At 37.9% G+C, this 20878-nt stretch overlaps 1 protein-coding gene across 2 annotated transcripts in view; it reads right to left on the bottom strand.

Annotated features, from left to right (window-relative positions):
- Positions 1-374: 374 nt before the first annotated feature.
- The window catches only part of LOC128647851 (putative uncharacterized protein DDB_G0271982), a 30098-nt gene continuing 9594 nt past the window's right edge, over positions 375-20878 (bottom strand). For both annotated transcript variants that reach the window (XM_053700562.1, XM_053700561.1), the window contains exon 4: positions 375-1949. In XM_053700562.1, the coding sequence (XP_053556537.1) occupies positions 1644-1949 (306 nt within the window). In that variant the 3' untranslated portion in view covers positions 375-1643. The remainder of the gene's footprint in view (positions 1950-20878) is intronic.

The raw sequence follows: 20878 nt of genomic DNA on the forward strand, positions 1-20878 counted from the left end.
TCTATTATTCCTGGTAGTGAAGGGGTTAATTAGATTGCTTGTAAGGTTAATTTTAGCTTTAGTGTAGAGATTACCCTCCCACCTGACACTTCCCACTCCCTGATCCCTACCTGATCCCTCCCAAGAAGCTCTCTTTCCACCCTCACACCACCACCACCCCCCGGTGGTCACCCCGATCCTAGGTACTGGGAGACAGTCTGCCAATATGAAAATGTAAGACTTTTTTATTATAATTACCTTTTTTCTGTTTTCTGCAGTGTTGGATCCCCCTTTACCCTTCAACCTCCCTGATCCATCCCAAAGAGCACTCTAACCCTCCCACCTCTAACATATATATTTTTTTAATGTTCTCTTTACAAAATAAACAAATGAAAAACATGTCAATGTTCCTTTAATGCATTTAAATGAATATTTCAGACTCATACTCACAGCAAAAACATTCCACATAATTCATAAAATGTGACAGTTTTCTCCCTTTGGAAACAATACTTAGTTATACTGCTTGTTGCATTTGCCCTAGAACGTTTTGTCCAAGAAACAACAAATATGTTGTCCTTCTATAAACTCACAATCACAAGGAGCGAATAAGGAAATAAAACTGTAGGAGCTCATGTGACGAAGATTTTTTAACAATTTGTATGAGTAGTGTATATCCTTGTTTCTCAACCTATTGTACGTGTAACCCCTGGGGGTACCTAGAGCATAGGCAATGGATGCTCCAGCATTTGCCCTTTTATTATCTTTTTTCCCTGATCCAGCTAATGTAAATATTTAATGTATCACAGAAATCAGTGTTTCTCAGTTTGTCCCTTAAGCACCCCTAACAGGCCAGATTGTATTTCCCTGCCTGGGCTGGTCAGCTGCTGACTCACTGTGACTGACTCACCTGTACTCAGGTAGAGAAATCATGAGAATCTGGCTGCTGAGTGATATTTGAGGACTGGAGTTTAGAAATGATGATACATATTATGTCAAGTAACATAGCACTGTGAAAACATGCCACAGAGACATGTCCGATATAGGGTCATAGGGTCACAGTGAAATATCACAAGGGAAATATGCCATTATAAAATGCACCAGGTAAAGTGCTCTATACCCAGGTATGCCACAATGAAATGAGATTGAGAAGCTGCATATGCGATAAAGTTAGATGCAGAAATGGGGTAACATAAATATTACTTCCCCCATCATATGTTTTTTGTAATATTAGTGGCATAATATTAAGGAACAATATGTGTGTTCTGTGTGTTTTTTTTTCTAGAAGTTGCTCTAATATTTCCAAAGAATTGCTGCATTCGCATCCAGTAAAACTAGATTTTGAAATAAATTTATTAAAAAACTGAACCAATTTATCGCATTCTGGGGTACGCACGATTGCCTCTTATTTTTTAACCTATTAATATTTTAGTGTTGCATTTGGGGTAGTTAGGGCAACAATTCATGCTTGTAGGGGTACAATACAAAAGGTTTGGGAATCACAGCTGTATTAATACCATTACCTTTCTTTTCCTATAAACATGTTTATATCACTTCTGTTTAAAAATAGCAAAGAGCTGGAAATGAACAACTAGCAGCCCAAGTCCATATGTATTTAAAAGCCTGGAGTGTATTCATCATTTCACATTTCTACTACTTATATCTTCTTATTTTTTCTTTTTCTGTCTCTGCTTATCTGCCTTTCTCTGTCTGTCTGCCTGCTGCTGTCTCTGTTTGTTGGCCTGTCTCTGCCTTTCTTTCTGTCTCCTTCTTTCTTTCTCTCTTTCTGCGTTTCTCTCCCTCTCACGCTGTTTATCATTATCTCTCCTTCGCTGGTGCTCTCTTCGTTTTTGCTGTTCCTTCTCACGGTCTTTTTGGTTAGCCAGAGATTTGTGTGCTCCGGCCACAACTGCAGCGGTAACTACTTTTTCTTCATTTTTGTTAATCTCATTCTCACCCTTTGGCTCTTCTTCCTGAAAGATAAATTATTGGAAAAGAGATCAACATTTTACTAAATATTTCTTACACAGTATGTCAGTCTTGCTTTAAGCTTTTAGTTGTTTTTGTGACATGGTGTTGCTGATCATTTGCCTAATCTATTAAAAGTTGTAAATAGGAAATAAATCAATAAAAACACACAATATTAAGAATGGTTCAAAAATAAATCCAAGTTTCTATATTAGAGGGAGATAAAAAGAATTTACAAAAAAAACCCCTCAAAGCATGAATTTTTGTAAGCAGGCAGAGATATCTTAAAAATGATCTTATTGCAAAGTAGTGAAGTCAGCTTTGTAGCGTAGTTTGTCAAAAAGCAAGTGTACCCCCAGTCAATCTAGCATAGATTTGGGGGTTATTCAAGGGAACACAGTGAAATGGGCTACAATAAGAGTTGACTTCTACACTCTGAAACAGAAGACGATAGGATAGGAAAATGTTCTTAAATTATAATGCAGAGCTTTCCAAACTTCTCATGTTGGTGACACACTTTTTAGACCTACATCATTTCGCGACACAGTAATTCAGTTGCACAAGCAAACAGGAGGTTAAACGAACTTGTTTTAAGAGATACGGACACATACATAAATTATATAATAACGAAATGTATGTATAAGTAACAGTAAGTATGTGCAAGAATAAAAAAAAGTTTAATAACACCAATAGCTACTTACTATTTTAATGGGAGGTATGAGGTTGATGGGATGAACACAGTTTCTGAATATTTTGTGGAATATTAGATAAAGACACTCGCATTTCATCATCAAGCATTTTTAAGCTTCCACTTTCTATCCATATATCAAGAGCAGGAGCAGCAATGCAATACTGGGAGCTAGCTGCAAAAAACCCCCAACAATTTGACTTCTGACTTCAGCTCAGCGTTTAAGCTGCTGCCCTCAGAGCTCTGTGAGTCCGACCGACTACTGCCCACGCTGCAAACATACTGCAAACCCACTCACTGACTACACATGCAGTCACGAGCCGACTGAAGAGACTACACGTGCAGTCAGGAGCCAATGTGCCACCAAAGCCGCCAATGGGAATAGTTTGTTCCCACTGAGCTAGTCGGAAACCCCCCCCAAAAAAAAAAATTTTAATTAAAAAAAAATGTGTGCTGAAGCAGGGACACACTGCCGCCGACACACTAATGTGTCACAACACACAGTTTGGAAAACACTGTTATAATGTTTAAAAAACGTAATTCATGCTTACCTGATAAATTAATTTCTTTCATGGTGGTGAGAGTCCATGATCCATTACTCTTCTCAACCACTAGGAAGAGGCAAAGATTTCCAAACGCCAAGAGTTCTATTAAACCCCTCCCACCTCAAACATACCTCAGTTTAACGTATAGCCAAGCAAGTGAGCAGGGAAAAAGGATGTGCTGAAAAAAATAACCCCCAAAAAACACAGTGTGGTGTATTGTGGGCTATCGCCACCATGAAAGAAATTAATTTATCAGATAAGCATAAATTATGTTTTCTTTCATACAGGTGGTTAGAGTCCACAATCCATTACTCATGGAGCTAATACCCAAGCTGTGGAGTCCAAAAGTAATAACATAAAGAGAGGGATTTAAAAATATCTTTTTCACTGAGAAAATAAATCCACAACCCAAATTCTTTTTTTAATTTTTTATAATGCACTTAAAAACAGGCATAACCATCAACCTGAGACTACTGCCTGAAGAACCTTTCTAACAAAGGCTGCTTCAGAGGAAGCAAAAGCAACATAATGGTAGAATTTAGTAAAAATATGCAAAGAAGACCGAGTAGCTGCCTTGCAAATATGATCAATTGAAGCCTCATTCTTAAAAACCCAAGAAGTGGCAACTGACCTAGTAGAATGAGCAGTAATCTACTGCGGTGGAGGCTGACTGGCCTCCAAATAAGAACTGTGAATCAAAAGTTTTAACCAAGAGGCTAAATAAATAGGCCTTCTGACCTTTCCTAGGCCCAGAAAAAAGAATAAAAAAACTAGAAGTTTGTCTAAAATCCTTAGTAGCATCAACATGATATTGCAATTTTGATTCTACTAATATAGTCTATGAGTAAGCGCCACTAGAGGGCACAAAACGCATCAGCCTGTCTGTCCACCATATCTGCCATGTCTGTCTGCCTGTTTTAATCATGTTCGAATAATGTATTTTTTGGATTTTATTACTCTGGGTTTGGTGTAGTGCCTGCTGACTTCTTTGCTGTGTGAACCTTTTGCGGATTAATCCAGCGCTTTGGCTACAGCACTCCGGGTATCGAAGGAATCTATTACCCTTGTTTGGGATTTGCTACCGGTTCATCGGGCTACACACCAAGAGCTGCGGTTGCTCTTACGCTATAATATTGCAATGCCCCAACAACATCCAGAGAATGCAAAGATCTTTCAGAAGTATTCTAACATTAGGACACAAAGAGGGAACAATAATCTCTCTACTAATTTTGTCTGAAGAAACAACCTTATGCAAAAAACAGCCTTATCTTGATGAAAAATCAAAAAAGGAGGCTCACAAGAAAGACAGACAATCCAGAAACTCTTCTAGCAGAGGATATACCAAAAATAAATAACACTTTCCAAGAAAGTAGTTTAATGTCCAATTTTTGCATATGTTCAATAGGAGAAGCCTGCAAAAACCTTAACACTAGATTAAGATTCCTTGGAGGAGAAATAGGCTTTATAACAGGTTTAATATGGACCAAAGCCTGACCAAACATTGAACATAAGGAAGATTGGCAATCTTTCTGTGGAACAAAACTGAAAGAGCTGAAATCTGCCCTTTCAGCGAACTGGCAGATAGACCCTTATCTAGGCCATCCTGCAAAAACTGAAGAATCAAAGAAATCCTGAAATAATGCGAGGAAAAACCATGATATATATACCAGAAACTTAACCTTGTGATAAATCATTCTAGAAACAGGTTTACAAGCCTGAATCAGAGTTTCAATTACAGAATCTGAGATTCCCGTATGTCTGAGAACTAAGCGCTCAATTTTCATGCCATCAAGTTTAGAGACTTGAGATGCAGATGAAAAAAGGACCTTGGGACACAAGGTCTGATCACAGAGGAAGAGGCCAAGGAGGGCAACTGGACATTTGAACCAGATCCGCATACCAAATCCTGCGAGGCCACACTGGGGCAATCAGGATAAAAAATTACTTCTCTAGCCTTATCTTAGAAATCACTCTGGGAAGAAGAACAAGAAGAGGAAACAGATAAGCAGGCTGTAATGACCAAGGAACTACTAGAGCACCCACTACATCTGCCTGATGATCCCTGGACCTTGCAAAGTACCTGGGAAGTTTGTTGTTCAAACAAGAGACCATCACATTTATTTCTGGGAGACCCCAAAGATTCATAATCTGATTGAAAACATCATGGTGAAGAGACCACTCCCCTGGATGTAGAGACTGAAGACTGAGAAAGTCTGCCTCCCACCCGTTCTTTCCTGGCTTGTGAATTGCAGAAACCAGACAAGAATTGACTCCTGCCCAAGAGAGAATCCGAGACTCCTTCATCAAAGCCAAGGAACTGTGAGTTCCCCCTTGATGGTTGACATAAGCTACTGGTGTGACGTTGTCTTTCTGGAAACGAAGATAAGACTCCCTTTTCAACAGAGGCCAAGCTTGATGAGCCCTGAAAATTGCACTGAGTTCCAGAACATTGATTGACAAACTCCCCTTCTGAGGATCCCAAACCCCCTGTGCTGTCAGAGACCCCCAAACAGCTCCCCAACCTGAAAGACTTGCATCTGTAGTGATCACAGTCCAGGTAAGATGAGCAAAAGAAGCCCTCTGAATAATAAACTGATGATCCAGTCACCAAGTTAGAGACTGACTTGTACTGGGATCCAAAAATATCTTTTGAGACAGCTGAGTATAATCTCTGCACCATTGAAGCAGCATACAAAGCTGAAGAGGCTTCCTATGAAATCGAGCAAATGGAATTGCATCTGAAGCTGCAATCATGAGATCTATTACTTCCATACACAGAGTCACTGAAGGAAACAAGAGAGACTGAAAGTTTAGACAAGCTGACACCAATCTTAAATGTCTCTGCTCTGTTAGAGAACGACTCATGGACACTGAGTCTATTTGGAAACCCAGGAAAGTAACCTTTATTTGAGAAACCAAAGAACTCTTTGGAAAAATGATCCTCCAACCATGCTTTCGAAGAAACAACAATAGCAGTTTGGTGTGAATGGGGTTTTAGAAGAAGGGACATATTTCTTACCCTGCTTAGACTTGTTCCAGTTAGCATTATGTATCCAAACTTAAAGGGACACTGAACCCAATTTTTTTCTTCCATGATTCAGATAGAGCATGCAATTTTAAGCAACTTTCTAATTTACTCCTATTATCAATTTTTCTTCATTCTTTTGCTATCTTTATTCGAAAAAGAAGGCATCTAAGCTTTTTTTTGGTTCAGTTCTTTGGACAGCACTTTTTTATTGGTGGATTAATTTATCCACCAATCAGCAAGAACAACCCAGGTTGTTCACCAAAAATGGGCCGGCATCTAAACTTACATTCTTGCATTTCAAATAAAGATACCAAGAGAATGAAGAAAATTTGATAATAGGAGTAAATTAGAAAGTTGCTTAAAATTGCATGCTTTATCTGAATCACGAATGAAGAAATTTGGGTTCAGTGTCCCTTTAACCAGAGGAACCTGGGTTCTGAACAGAGGAGTCAGTTTTCTGTTCCTTAGTCTGATGAAAGGAATGATTAGAAGCTTTAGATTTTCTTTTAGACTCATTTAGCTCATTTACTTCCAGTAATAGTAGAAATAATAGAATCTAAATCAGACCCAAATAACTTCTTTCCCTGAAAGGAAAGAGACAATAATATAGATTTAGACACCATATCAGCAGACCAGGATTTTTTAAGGCACAAGGCCCTCCTGGCAAGACATGCTTTTGACATTAATTTTCATAATATCAAACACAGCATCACAAATAAAAGAATTGGCACTCTGAAGCAAACCCAGTAGATTTGCACTAACAGTGTCATCAGAAAACTGCTCTGAAAGACTAGACAACGAGTAAGTAGAAGCAGCTGCCATATCATTAACAGAAATAGCTGGACTGAGAATATAACCAGCATTTAAAAATCCCTTCTATGAAAGGATTCTAACTTTCTGTCTAAAGGATCTTTATAAGATGTACTGTCTTCTAAAGAAATTATAGCATGTTTAGCTAGAGTGGAAATAGCCCCATCCACCTTGGGAACTTTAGATTAGCAGCAGGTAAAGGATGTAACGTTTTAAACATTGCAGAATGATTAAAAGACATACCTGGCTTAGACCATTCCCTAGCAATTGTGTCAGAGACTGCATCAGGTACAGGGCAAACCTCAGTGAAATTAGCCGTCCTAAAAACTGAATTTAAACTATTACAAGGTTTATCATCAGACGTTTTAGGATCTTTAACCCCTAAAGTAATTAAGACCTCTTTTGAAAGAGAATGAATATGTTCAATTTTAAACAAAATAGAGGAAAAATCAGGCTCAACTTCAGATGAGGAATCCTCATCCCCAGAGGAAACTTCACTATCTGAAGATACAACAATATATCCCACCCTGGGTTTAGGGCACATAGCACTTGTAGAAGATAAAATCTGAACTGAAGTTTTACACTTATTTGAAGGCGGTAGAGCAGCCAATGCCTCAGAGATTGCAGACTTAATGAAAGTTTTCATGGCAGGAGGATCTACTTCAGCATTAACCTGTAATGATTAATGAGTAGGTGCATTAGTAACCAAAGAAACAGCATTAGATTGGTCTGTTTGCATTAACAAATCTAAACATGAGCCACATAAATTAACTGAAGAGGGCACTTTAGCTTTTTTTTACAATAAGCACACCTAATAATGGTAGAAAGGTGTTCAGGAGACTCAGTTGCTTGGGTAGATTTGGGGACAGAATTCTGCTGCTCCATTATAGCATAAGGCAAAGCAATGCAATAAATACTATAAAACCCCTTAAAAAGTGCTTGAGGAATGGAAACCATTTATCCCCACTTAAGTAGCTTTAACAGGAACAATGCGTGCTAAGCCGAGCTGAAAGGACCAGAACAGGAGAAAATAACATTACCTCTGAATGCGCGTCAAAGCGCCAAAAAAAAAAGCTGCATGCAAAAGCAAGGGAATAGTGAAAGATTTGTCCCAGGGCCATATATAAAAGTATATAAATAGATACTTTTTTTTAAAATAAAAAAAGTCCCCATAATATAGCTAAATGAGTGTCTATTTGATTCTCTATTTAAAAAAAAAAAAAAAAATTATCAATAGACACTAGTCTACTAGCAATCAAGTACCAGACAGCCAAACGAGTACTGAAACAAACCAGCAGAGGTTATGGAATAGGAGTTTATTTGTAGATCCATAAACGGATGCTGAAGACACGTCCCTGCTACCCATTACAGAGGGTTTATGAAAGATATCCCATGAGATGAAAACAAAGCAACATAAACCATACCCTAAATCCATCCCTCTGACAAGCACTGTACTCTGAGGGGAACCGGGCCTCAACATAGACTGAAAACCCCTTTCTCTAAAGAATCACATGAACATCTTTATTCTTCAACCACATCCAGCAGAGGCAAAGTAAAAACGGAGGTTGAAATTATTCAAGTCTTTCAGTAAAAGCCCCCCCAAGTGCATATGTATATATGCCTTTTTATAGTTATCAGTTTGTGCATCATAATAGGACCTACACACACTAATTTTTTAACCATCATTGGTAAAAGTAATTTTGACCCTGATCGATGGTCATTGAGTCTTTATATGGATATTGATGCAAATGTAATTTTCCCATGACTTTGGTTGTGGATATGTGTATATATAACTTCCTATATGCAAATATTGGTTATTTCACCTTTTTTGCATTTGGGCACCCTTTATTATTATCTGGATGGTGGTTTATATATATATATATATATATATATATATATATACAGTATATATATATATATTTATAAATATATGTATATTTAGAGATGGGTACACATAGGCTTTCATAGAACCCCAACACCTCATTTTTATATTTAACCCCCTTTTTTAGAGGATTCAATGATCACTTTTATTAATAAGGTTTTAGTGTTATAGAGGTTTAATATCCCCACATATCACATTCATACCCACTAGTTAAGCCTATTTAGTATTATGTTAAATCACATCTCATTGGAGATTGGTTTTTACAACAGTCCCCTCTAAACCACGTGTCACATTTATATATAATTATGATTTGGGATCGCTAACCAACTCACTTATAAATCACTCTGCATTTCCATTAGTAATACGCACACTACACACAGTGACGTAGTCTGTGACTCATTTTGACGATCTCACACCACATCACTCTAGCCACGCCCCCCATTAGACCACGATACCGGATGTAAACACGCTGTATTAGCGTGATCATCCACAAGAAAGATACTGCACTTATATATCTTAACCTATAAGAAGATCTACACACACTTCTTAAAAGTATACTGACTAAGGTATGGACATGTCTATTGTGCATTTGATATTTATATTTTGCTGCTTATTTGGGATATGTTTAATCATAGAGGCTGCCATTGAATCTTGTATATTTGTACAATCCTTGGCCAACTGATGGTCTCATACACACCCCTTATTGTAGTGATATACCTTACAGTAGACATATCTTTACTACGTAAATTAATTCAGTATATAACCACTATAATCATATCTATCTTTTTTACACTAAGAAACTGTTTTATAACACATTGAGATTAGGATGATTATTCATTTGAAATAATTTTTTAACCACATTTTTTTCACACCAATGATTGTTTGAAGTTTATAAAGAAGCATATGATATTAAACTCCTATAATTATGGGAGGTACTACTATATATTAGAGATACAGTACCCAGTAGTAGGCCACTATAAAACAACACTTGAATATAAGGGAGATTTAAGATAACATTTTATACATTATGTATGACATTGTCCTGTGTGCATATACCATGAGGAATTAATTTATCACTTTGGATGAAAGTATGTGCTCTAAACAAAGGGTTCATTTGTTGGGAGCACTCCCCTGTGAGGGAGGTGCCCAGGTGATTATTTTGATTGGTAAAGCATGTGTATTTAAAGGCTAACTATAGCCTCATTTGTATGCCTGATGAAACCGCGTTCTGAAGCGCTGAGAAACGCGTAGCATTTTAGGGGGGTTTGCTAATATACCCTACCTTCATGGTTCCTGTTTTTAATTTGTTCTTTTACTAATTTTTTTTAATAAAGTATTTGTTGAACTTTTAAATTGGAACCTCCACTACTTGCTTTATACCAATCGCTTCCATTGGAATTATTAAGCTGTTGAAAACCCAGCAATCGTTGGATCCTGTGATTCCTAGTGTCTTGGGCCCCTGCATCCCTGAGTGCCTGTATTCGGGAGAACAGTAAGCTGGGTTGATGTATAAATACCCAGTCCACGCCTAATAGCACTGTCTGAGTGCTCCAAGGAAATGTGAGTACAGGGGTTCCTTTTTGTTTGCTATTCTATTTTTATGCTACTGATACACACAGGCGCCTCTCTATGTTCCAATCCTTGTTCCAGATCGCTTGACGCTAAGGTATAAAGAGAGTGCTGCATTATTTGGAGTCATGCCTTCATTGGAAGAAAAGATTGATGTGATCTGCTCCAAACATCATCTTTATTGGGACTCTTATCCATAGAAACTGTTATGGTTTGCATATATAATGTTTGATACACACAGTGTGCTTATACCCTTGTTTTGAAGGGCTTTTTTCTAATAATATTATTCAATAATATTGTCAATACCCCTTTTATTGTGTATATACATTTTTTCTGATAACAACAGTATATATACTATAGATAGCACCCTCTATTGGAAGTGTATATTAAGCTCTTCTGTGTAATCAGTAAAAGCCAATGATGCTGTCCTTTGCTTCTTTTTTGGTAGTGAAATTATTTATGCTTTTCCAGATGGCTTATCATAGAAGGGCAAATTACTTTTTCAGTCTATTGTATAAATAAACTACTAGTCTGTAGGAGGAAAATTATGTTAAGTGTTAGTTAATCCCTTTGAGTGCTAAGCACTTTCCCACCTGGGTGCTAAGCTGTTCAAAGGTTTTTTTTTCTTGTTTTTTTTTAAACTTTTTTTTTCTTTTTCCAGATCCCCAAAACTCACAATGTTGGAAAGTTTGGGCAATTACCTTTCCAACGGTGGGTCTTGGGGGTCTGTAGCTGCTTAGATGCCTGAGATACAGGCTTCTAAGTAGCATGCCCCCTTTTCCTACACTTAACATTGTTAAGTTTAAATAAAGTTGCATGGTGACGTCACCGCGCATAATGTGAAGCCCTGGCGATGCCTGTCACTATACAGCCCCGATCGCCGGGGTAGGAGCAGGTGGGAGCCCTTAGATCTACCTCAAGGTGGGAGAGTGCTAGCGACGGCTCTGAGCTGTCGTTAGCACCTGAGTGGGAAACTCTGTGACAGCTCAGAGCCGTCGTTAGCACTCAAGGGGTTAAATAAAGAAGAAAAAATGATGACATATCAACAGAGGTGACCATAGGCAATTTTCCAGTACTAGGTCCCTGTAGTATTCACACAACAAAACACAAAATAAACTGCAAGCTCTTCGTGGTAAATTATATTCAATAAAGTTTAATTAGCAACAACTGAAATATTATCAGTAACAATATATTACAATAAAACAATACATTTAAAAGTAAGCTGCATTCTCTTTAGTCACCTGACAAGACCCAGATGGTATTTCAAGATCTTAATCTGCCTTCTGGACCCAGTTCATTAGATCCAAGGCCAAGGTCTGTTAATTCTTGCAACGCTGATGGGACTGAACAATTTATGTCAAATTTAAGACTTGGTAAGAATATTGAACACTGTAGCCATACAAGGATATTTGTATACTGTATATAGAAACTCAGCCCTGATGTGCAAGTAATCACCTTCCGGGTAAGTACTTATTAGATAAACCAGCACTTTATAGACACATACTTTGAGCAGTTTTCCCTCTAAGGCCAGTTTTGTGAGTGGCCCAGTAGTGAAACGGTTAATAGGGTAACCACACCTTGCAGTCTGCATTGTGTCGTATTTGCTTATTGCTGTAATTAAAGGTACAGTACACTGTAAAATTGTTTTTATATTAATGCATTTCCAATGACTTTGTTATACCAGTTGCAGAGTATAAAATGTATGAGAAATTGCATTTTCAGGTTTATGTGTGTATGTGAAGTAGCTGATTTTGTGCTTTTAAACCACAGCCTATTACAATGGGTTAAGCTTCAGGTAATATCATATCTCATTATGTTATCACTTTGTGTACACGCACTTGCTTCCTTATCTTATATTTGTCTGGAAAACTGAAGCTCAATACATAGAGAGAGCAATGGAAAATTATCATTTTATTACTTAACTATCCTGCACCCGACTCTGAGTTTAATTTCTTCTGCTGTGTTTAGCTGAGACTCCAGTATCAAAACTTTTAGTATATGTTGGGAAACCACAAGATAAATCAGCTATTTCAAAGACCAAAATAGGGGTAAAGGAGCTACTCGTAAACAATTGAATACACTCCAGCAGGTACAATGGATCATTGGGAACAAATTAAATGGGAGACAATTTTTGGGTGAACTGTCCCTTTAATTGTTGCATTGCTGGGCTGATCACAAAACTGGCCTTTGAGGGAACACGGATCATGAGCTTCTATATTTTAGGGCATTTGAGCACTTCCTTACAGCTTTAACAACGCTTTAATGCCAAAAACAAATAAAAAATGTAACATGTTTAAAATGATGCTCTTTCATATGATAGTTGTGTGTGCTCCCAGACTGTTGCTGCAATATGTCCTAGGTTATCTCATCTCTGGTCTGGAGAATCATATTTCTGAACAATGTACAAACCTAAGCAACACTGCAGCCAAAATAATCCCCAAAACATTAGGTGCAAAGGAGAAGGAACCTATAGGCTTGGATCACACACAGAAAAAAAAACTCATCACCATGGTTAAAAGAAGAATGTGTCTGCATCAACCCCCAATTACAGTTATGGAAAGTATCTGAAATACAAACAGTGTTGCCATCTACAAGGATAATGCAAGAGAGTGGATCCAGCACCTACTTAAACATCTTTAATAGAACACGAGGGTCAAGGAAACCATAAAATGTGTGTATAAAATGTTTAGTTATAAGGAAACAACTTTTAAATATATTTGTAATATTTATTTTGCCCCTTTTCATGTAATTTAGCTCTGAAAATGCAGCAATATGTAATTACCAGAACTTAAACAGCACCCTGCTGATTGCTCAAGGCTAACTCTCCTTTATATCTGTCCTTAATTGGTTTTAGCTGATAACAACGGCAAAACGATACACATTATAGCCAGATTAAAGCCCAGGTTGGCCCCTTGAAATACGGCAAATGGTGGGTGGAGTTTGGCTATTGATAAATAATTGCAGAAAAAAAAGATGTTAATTTGAATGAAAAATGCTAAGACTTGACTGATATGTTGTTCTATAGCAACACAACAGAAATATCTTGTTGTAATTAAAGGTGTTTTCTGTCCCTTTAAGAGTAGATTGAAATGTTGCCTTATTGTTTGCCTTGGCCCTCATGTCCCAAAAAAGGTTTCTCAAGTACTGCTATCCAGTTGGAATTATTATCTGCATGAATAAATTAGGCACCTGATATTGCCATCTCATTTACACGTGGAGCAGGGGGTATGCACAAAAATAGGCCTATTACTCACACAGGGAGTGGGCTGCTAACCCTGTCAAATTTATGCCCAGCAGAGATTCAGAACCCAGGTGTTAAAAAAAACGGTCCCTGCACCAGGACCCAATACTGGAAACTTAAAAAAAGGCAGCAGCACTTCCAAGAAACAATTATTCTTTTTATTTTGTCTTTACACCTTAAAGGAACAGTATTTAACAGTAACAGTAATTAAATTAGATAGAGTATGCAATTTTAAACAACTTTCCAATGTATTTCTGTTATCTAATTTGCTTTGTTCTTTGTATCTTTTGTTGAAAATCATCAGTAGCTGAACTACTGAACAGAGGGCCCTGGTGCAAAAAGTTGTTTTGGCCCCCCCAGAAGGTAACTCTGTAATAAGCAATAATGATATACATGCTTCTCTGTATAATGATTTTGAGCATATCTGTATCTACCTATACACAAACACACATATATATATATATATATATATATATATATATATATATATATATATATATATATATATATATATATATATATATATATAACATAATTTATGTAAGAACTTACCTGATAAATTCATTTCTTTCATATTAGCAAGAGTCCATGAGCTAGTGACGTATGGGATATACATTCCTACCAGGAGGGGCAAAGTTTCCCAAACCTCAAAATGCCTATAAATACACCCCTCACCACACCCACAAATCAGTTTAACGCATAGCCAAGAAGTGGGGTGATAAGACAAAAGTGCGAAAGCATAAAAAATAAGGAATTGGAAAAATTGTGCTTTATACAAAAAAATCATAACCACCACAAAAAGGGTGGGCCTCATGGACTCTTGCTAATATGAAAGAAATGAATTTATCAGGTAAGTTCTTACATAAATTATGTTTTCTTTCATGTAATTAGCAAGAGTCCATGAGCTAGTGACGTATGGGATAATGAATACCCAAGATGTGGATCTTCCACGCAAGAGTCACTAGAGAGGGAGGGATAAAATAAAGACAGCCAATTCCGCTGAAAATAATCCACACCCAAAATAAAGTTTAAATCTTATAATGAAAAAAACTGAAATTATAAGCAGAAGAATCAAACTGAAACAGCTGCCTGAAGAACTTTTCTACCAAAAACTGCTTCAGAAGAAGAAAACACATCAAAATGGTAGAATTTAGTAAAAGTATGCAAAGAAGACCAAGTTGCTGCTTTGCAAATCTGATCAACCGAAGCTTCATTCCTAAACGCCCAGGAAGTAGAAACTCACCTAGTAGAATGAGCTGTAATCCTTTGAGGCGGAGTTTTACCCGACTCCACATAAGCATGATGAATTAAAGATTTCAACCAAGACGCCAAAGAAATGGCAGAGGCCTTCTGACCTTTCCTAGAACCGGAAAAGATAACAAATAGACTAGAAGTCTTTCGGAATTTCTTAGTAGCTTCAACATAATATTTCAAAGCTCTAACTACATCCAAAGAATGCAATGATCTCTCCTTAGAATTCTTAGGATTAGGACACAATGAAGGAACCACAATTTCTCTACTAATGTTGTTAGAATTCACAACCTTAGGTAAAAATTTAAAAGAAGTTCGCAACACCGCCTTATCCTGAGGAAAAATCAGAAAAGGAGACTCACAAGAAAGAGCAGATAATTCAGAAACTCTTCTAGCCGAAGAGATGGCCAAAAGAAACAAAACTTTCCAAGAAAGTAATTTAATGTCCAGTGAATGCATAGGTTCAAACGGAGGAGCTTGAAGAGTCCCCAGAACCAAATTCAAACTCCAAGGAGGAGAAATTGACTTAATAACAGGTTTTATACGAACCAAAGCTTGTACAAAACAATGAATATCAGGAAGATTAGCAATCTTTCTGTGAAAAAGAACAGAAAGAGCAGAGATTTGTCCTTTCAAGGAACTTGCAGACAAACCTTTATCCAAACCATCCTGAAGAAACTGTAAAATTCTCGGAATTCCAAAAGAATGCCAGGAAAAATGATGAGAAAGACACCAAGAAATGTAAATCTTCCAGACTCGATAATATATCTTCCTAGATACAGATTTACGAGCCTGTAACATAGTATTAATCACAGAGTCAGAGAAACCTCTTTGACTGAGAATCAAGCGTTCAATCTCCATACCTTCAAATTTAAGGATTTGAGATCCTGATGGAAAAAAGGACCTTGCGACAGAAGGTCTGGTCTTAACGGAAGAGTCCACGGTTGGCAAGTGGCCATCCGGACAAGATCCGCATACCAAAACCTGTGAGGCCATACTGGAGCCACCAGCAGAACAAACGAGCATTCCTTCAGAATCTTGGAAATTACTCTTGGAAGAAGAACTAGAGGCGGAAAGATATAGGCAGGATGATACTTCCAAGGAAGTGACAATGCATCCACTGCTTCCGCCTTAGGATCCCTGGATCTGGACAGATACCTGGGAAGCTTCTTGTTTAGATGAGAAGCCATCAGATCTATTTCTGGAAGTCCCCACATTTGAACAATCCGAAGAAATACCTCTGGGTGAAGAGACCATACTCCCGGATGTAACGTTTGGCGACTGAGATAATCCGCTTCCCAATTGTCTATACCTGGGATATGAACCGCAGAAATTAGACAGGAGCTGGATTCCGCCCATACCAGTATTCGAGATACTTCTTTCATAGCCAGAGGACTGTGAGTCCCTCCTTGATGATTGATATATGCCACAGTTGTGACATTGTCCGTCTGAAAACAAATGAACGACTCTCTCTTTAGAAGAGGCCACGACTGAAGAGCTCTGAAAATTGCACGGAGTTCCAAAATATTGATTGGTAATCTCACCTCCTGAGATTCCCAAATCCCTTGTGCTGTCAGAGACCCCCAAACAGCTCCCCAACCTGTCAGACTTGCATCTGTTGAAATCACAGTCCAGGTTGGAAGAACAAAAGAAGCCCCCTGAACTAAACGATGGTGATCTGTCCACCACGTCAGAGAGTGTCGTACAATCTGTTTTAAAGATATCAGTTGTGATATCTTTGTATAATCCCTGCACCACTGGTTCAGCATGCAAAGCTGAAGAGGTCGCATGTGAAAACGAGCAAAGGGGATCGCGTCCGATGCAGCAGTCATAAGACCTAGAATTTCCATGCATAAGGCTACCGAAGGGAATGATTGAGACTGAAGGTTTCGACAAGCTGAAACCAATTTTAGATGTCTCTTGTCTGTCAGAGACAGAGTCATGGACACTGAATCTATCTGGAAACCTAAAAAGGTTACCCTTGTCTGAGGAATCAATGAACTTTTCGGTAAATTGATCCTCTAACCATGATCTCGAAGAAACAATACAAGTCGATTCGTATGAGTTTCTGCTAAATGTGAAGACTGAGCAAGTACCAAGATATCGTCCAAATAAGGAAATACCACAATACCCTGTTCTCTGATTACAGACAGAAGGGCACCGAGAACCTTTGTAAAAATCCTTGGAGCTGTTGCTAGGCCAAACGGCAGAGCCACAAACTGGTAATGCTTGTCTAGGAAAGAGAATCTCAGAAACTGATAGTGATCTGGATGAATCGGAATATGCAGATATGCATCCTGTAAATCTATTGTGGACATATAATGCCCTTGCTGAACAAAAGGCAGAATAGTCCTTATAGTTACCATTTTGAATGTTGGTATCCTTACATAATGATTCAATATTTTTAAATCCAGAACTGGTCTGAAGGAATTCTCCTTCTTTGGTACAATGAAGAGATTTGAGTAAAACCCCAGCCCCTGTTCCAGAACTGGAACTGGCATAATTACTCCAGCCAACTCTAGATCTGAAACACATTTCAGAAATGCTTGAGCCTTCACTGGATTTACTGGGACACGGGAAAGAAAAAATCTTCTTGCAGGAGGCCTTATCTTGAAGCCTATTCTGTACCCTTCTGAAACAATGTTCTGAATCCAAAGATTGTGAATTGAATTGATCCAAATTTCTTTGAAAAATCATAATCTGCCCCCTACCAGCCGGGCTGGAATGAGGGCCGCACCTTCATGTGGACTTGGGAGCTGGCTTTGGCTTTCTAAAAGGCTTGGATTTATTCCAGACTGGAGATGGTTTCCAAACTGATACCGCTCCTGTAGGGGAAGGATCAGGCTTTTGTTCCTTATTGTGACGAAAGGAACGAAAACGATTATTAGACCTAAATTTACCTTTAGATTTTTTATCCTGTGGTAAAAAAGTTCCTTTCCCTCCAGTAACAGTTGAAATAATAGAATCCAACTGTGAACCAAATAATTTATTACCCTGGAAAGAAAGGGAAAGCAAAGTTGACTTAGAAGACATATCAGCATTCCAAGTTTTAAGCCATAAAGCTCTTCTAGCTAAAATATCTAGAGACATATACCTGACATCAACCCTAATGATATCAAAGATGGCATCACAAATAAAATTATTAGCATGTTGAAGAAGATTAACAATGCTATGAGAATTATGATCTGTTACTTGTTGCGCTAAAGCTTCTAACCAAAAAGTTGAAGCTGCAGCAACATCCGCTAAAGATATAGCAGGTCTAAGAAGATTACCTGAACATAAGTAAGCTTTTCATAGAAAGGATTCAATTTTCCTATCTAAAGGATCCTTAAAGGAAGTACTATCTGCCGTAGGAATAGTAGTACGCTTAGCAAGAGTAGAGATAGCCCCATCAACCTTAGGGATTTTGTCCCAAAACTCTAATCTGTCAGATGGCACAGGATATAATTGCTTAAAACGTTTAGAAGGAGTAAATGAATTACCCAAATTATTCCATTCCCTGGAGATTACTTCAGAAATAGCATCAGGGACAGGAAAAACTTCTGGAATAACTACAGGAGATTTAAAAACCTTATTTAAACCTTTAGATTTAGTATCAAGAGGACCAGAATCCTCTATTTCTAATGCAATTAAGACTTCTTTAAGTAAAGAACGAATCAATTCCATTTTGAACAAATATGAAGATTTATCAGCATCAACCTCTGAAACAGAAACCTCTGAACCAGAGGAATCATTATCAGAATCAGAATGATGATGTTCATTTAAAAATTCATCTGAAAAATGAGAAGTTTTAAAAGACCTTTTACGTTTACTAGAAGGAGGAATAACAGACAAAGCCTTCTTAATGGATTTAGAAACAAAATCTCTTATGTTAACAGGAACACTCTGAGTATTAGATGTTGATGGAACAACAACAGGTAATGTAACATTACTAAAGGAAATATTATCTGCATTAACAAGTTTGTCATGGCATTCATTACAAACAACAGCTGGAGGAACAGATACCATAAGTTACACTTAACTTTAGTAGATCCAGCAAATACACTTAACTTTAGTAGATCCAGCATCAGGCAGCGATTTTCCAGAAGTATCTTCTGATTCAGGGTCAATCTGGGACATCTTGCAATATGTAATAGAAAAAACAACATATAAAGCAAAATTGATCAATTTCCTTAAATGACAGTTTCAGGAATGGGAAAAAATGCCAGTGAACAAGCTTCTAGCAACCAGAAGCAATAAACAATGAGACTTAAATAATGTGGAGACAATAATGACGCCCATATTTTTTAGCGCCAAAAAAGACGCCCACATTATTTGGCGCCTAAATGCTTTTGGCGCCAAAAATGACGCCACATCCGGTAACGCCGACACTTTTGGCGCAAAAAACGTCAAAAATGACGCAACTTCCGGTGACAAGTATGACGCCGGAAATAACAAAGAATTTTTTTGCGCCAAAAAAGTCCGCGCCAAGAATGACGCAATAAAATGGAGCATTTTCAGCCCCCGCGAGCCTAACAGCCCACAGGGAAAAAAGTCAAATTTAAGGTAAGAAAAAAATTGATTATTCAAATGCATTATCCCAAATAATGAAACTGACTGTCTGAAATAAGGAATATTGAACATCCTGAATCAAGGCAAATAAATGTTTAAACACAAATATTTAGAACTTTATATAAAAGTGCCCAACCATAGCTTAGAGTGTCACAAAAATAAGACTTACTTACCCCAGGACACTCATCTACATGTAGTAGAAAGCCAAACCAGTACTGAAACGAGAATCAGTAGAGGTAATGGTATATATAAGAGTATATCGTCGATCTGAAAAGGGAGGTAAGAGATGAATCTCTACGACCGATAACAGAGAACCTATGAAATAGACCCCGTAGAAGGAGATCATTGAATTCAAATAGGCAATACTCTCTTCACATCCCTCTGACATTCACTGCACGCTGAGAGGAAAACCGGGCTCCAACCTGCTGCGGAGCGCATATCAACGTAGAATCTAGCACAAACTTACTTCACCACCTCCACGGGAGGCAAAGTTTGTAAAACTGATTTGTGGGTGTGGTGAGGGGTGTATTTATAGGCATTTTGAGGTTTGGGAAACTTTGCCCCTCCTGGTAGGAATGTATATCCCATACGTCACTAGCTCATGGACTCTTGCTAATTACATGAAAGAAATATATATATATATATGAGATAAAGTTATACCAGCTTAGACAGGATCTAATTAATTGCTGAGCACAGATGAACCTAAGTAGCGATTAGCATCCGGTACACGGAGGTAAGACAAATTAAATGAGAGAAAAAGAGAGCAGCACCTTGCTATACCTTTAACCAGCACAAGCTCATTAAGCAAGTATATAAAACATGAGGCCGAGACCAAAAAGACAGTTACAGAGACTGAAAATGCAATTAAACCACATCCTTTAATAACCCACTAATATATTATTGTACATTAAACCTAAAAGCAAAAAAAACAAAATAACAACATTCAAGTGTTAAAGAGTGTGTCCTCCTCTGTTAATAAGTCCTTCTAAGGTAGCTACCAAAGCATATTTGTCAACACTGTGCACAGTCGAACTGGGTTAAGCTGTTGCAAATTGTAGCCCATAAGATATTTGCAGTCTGTTAGGCCGGTCTTGATTAGTAAGCAAATTATTTTAGCAGTCCCCAAAGTTCAGCGTTGTTATCTGGTAAGCTATTTTAGTGTAGCCACATGCAGGCTAAAGTTGAAACAGGTCGGTACACTCCTGACGCTAGTGGCTGATCGGTAGGTCTTATGTTAGGTGTTAGTCCAAACTGAGTCATTATGGAGGGCATGCGTTTAAACAATAAAGGTCAGCTGTCAAATACCTTACTTGCGGGAGTGACGTCTCACTACCACTGCAAGACCGAATACATAGCCGAATCCTCTTAG

This window comes from Bombina bombina, chromosome 2, assembly GCF_027579735.1.
Source record: "Bombina bombina isolate aBomBom1 chromosome 2, aBomBom1.pri, whole genome shotgun sequence".
Taxonomy (NCBI): domain Eukaryota; kingdom Metazoa; phylum Chordata; class Amphibia; order Anura; family Bombinatoridae; genus Bombina; species Bombina bombina.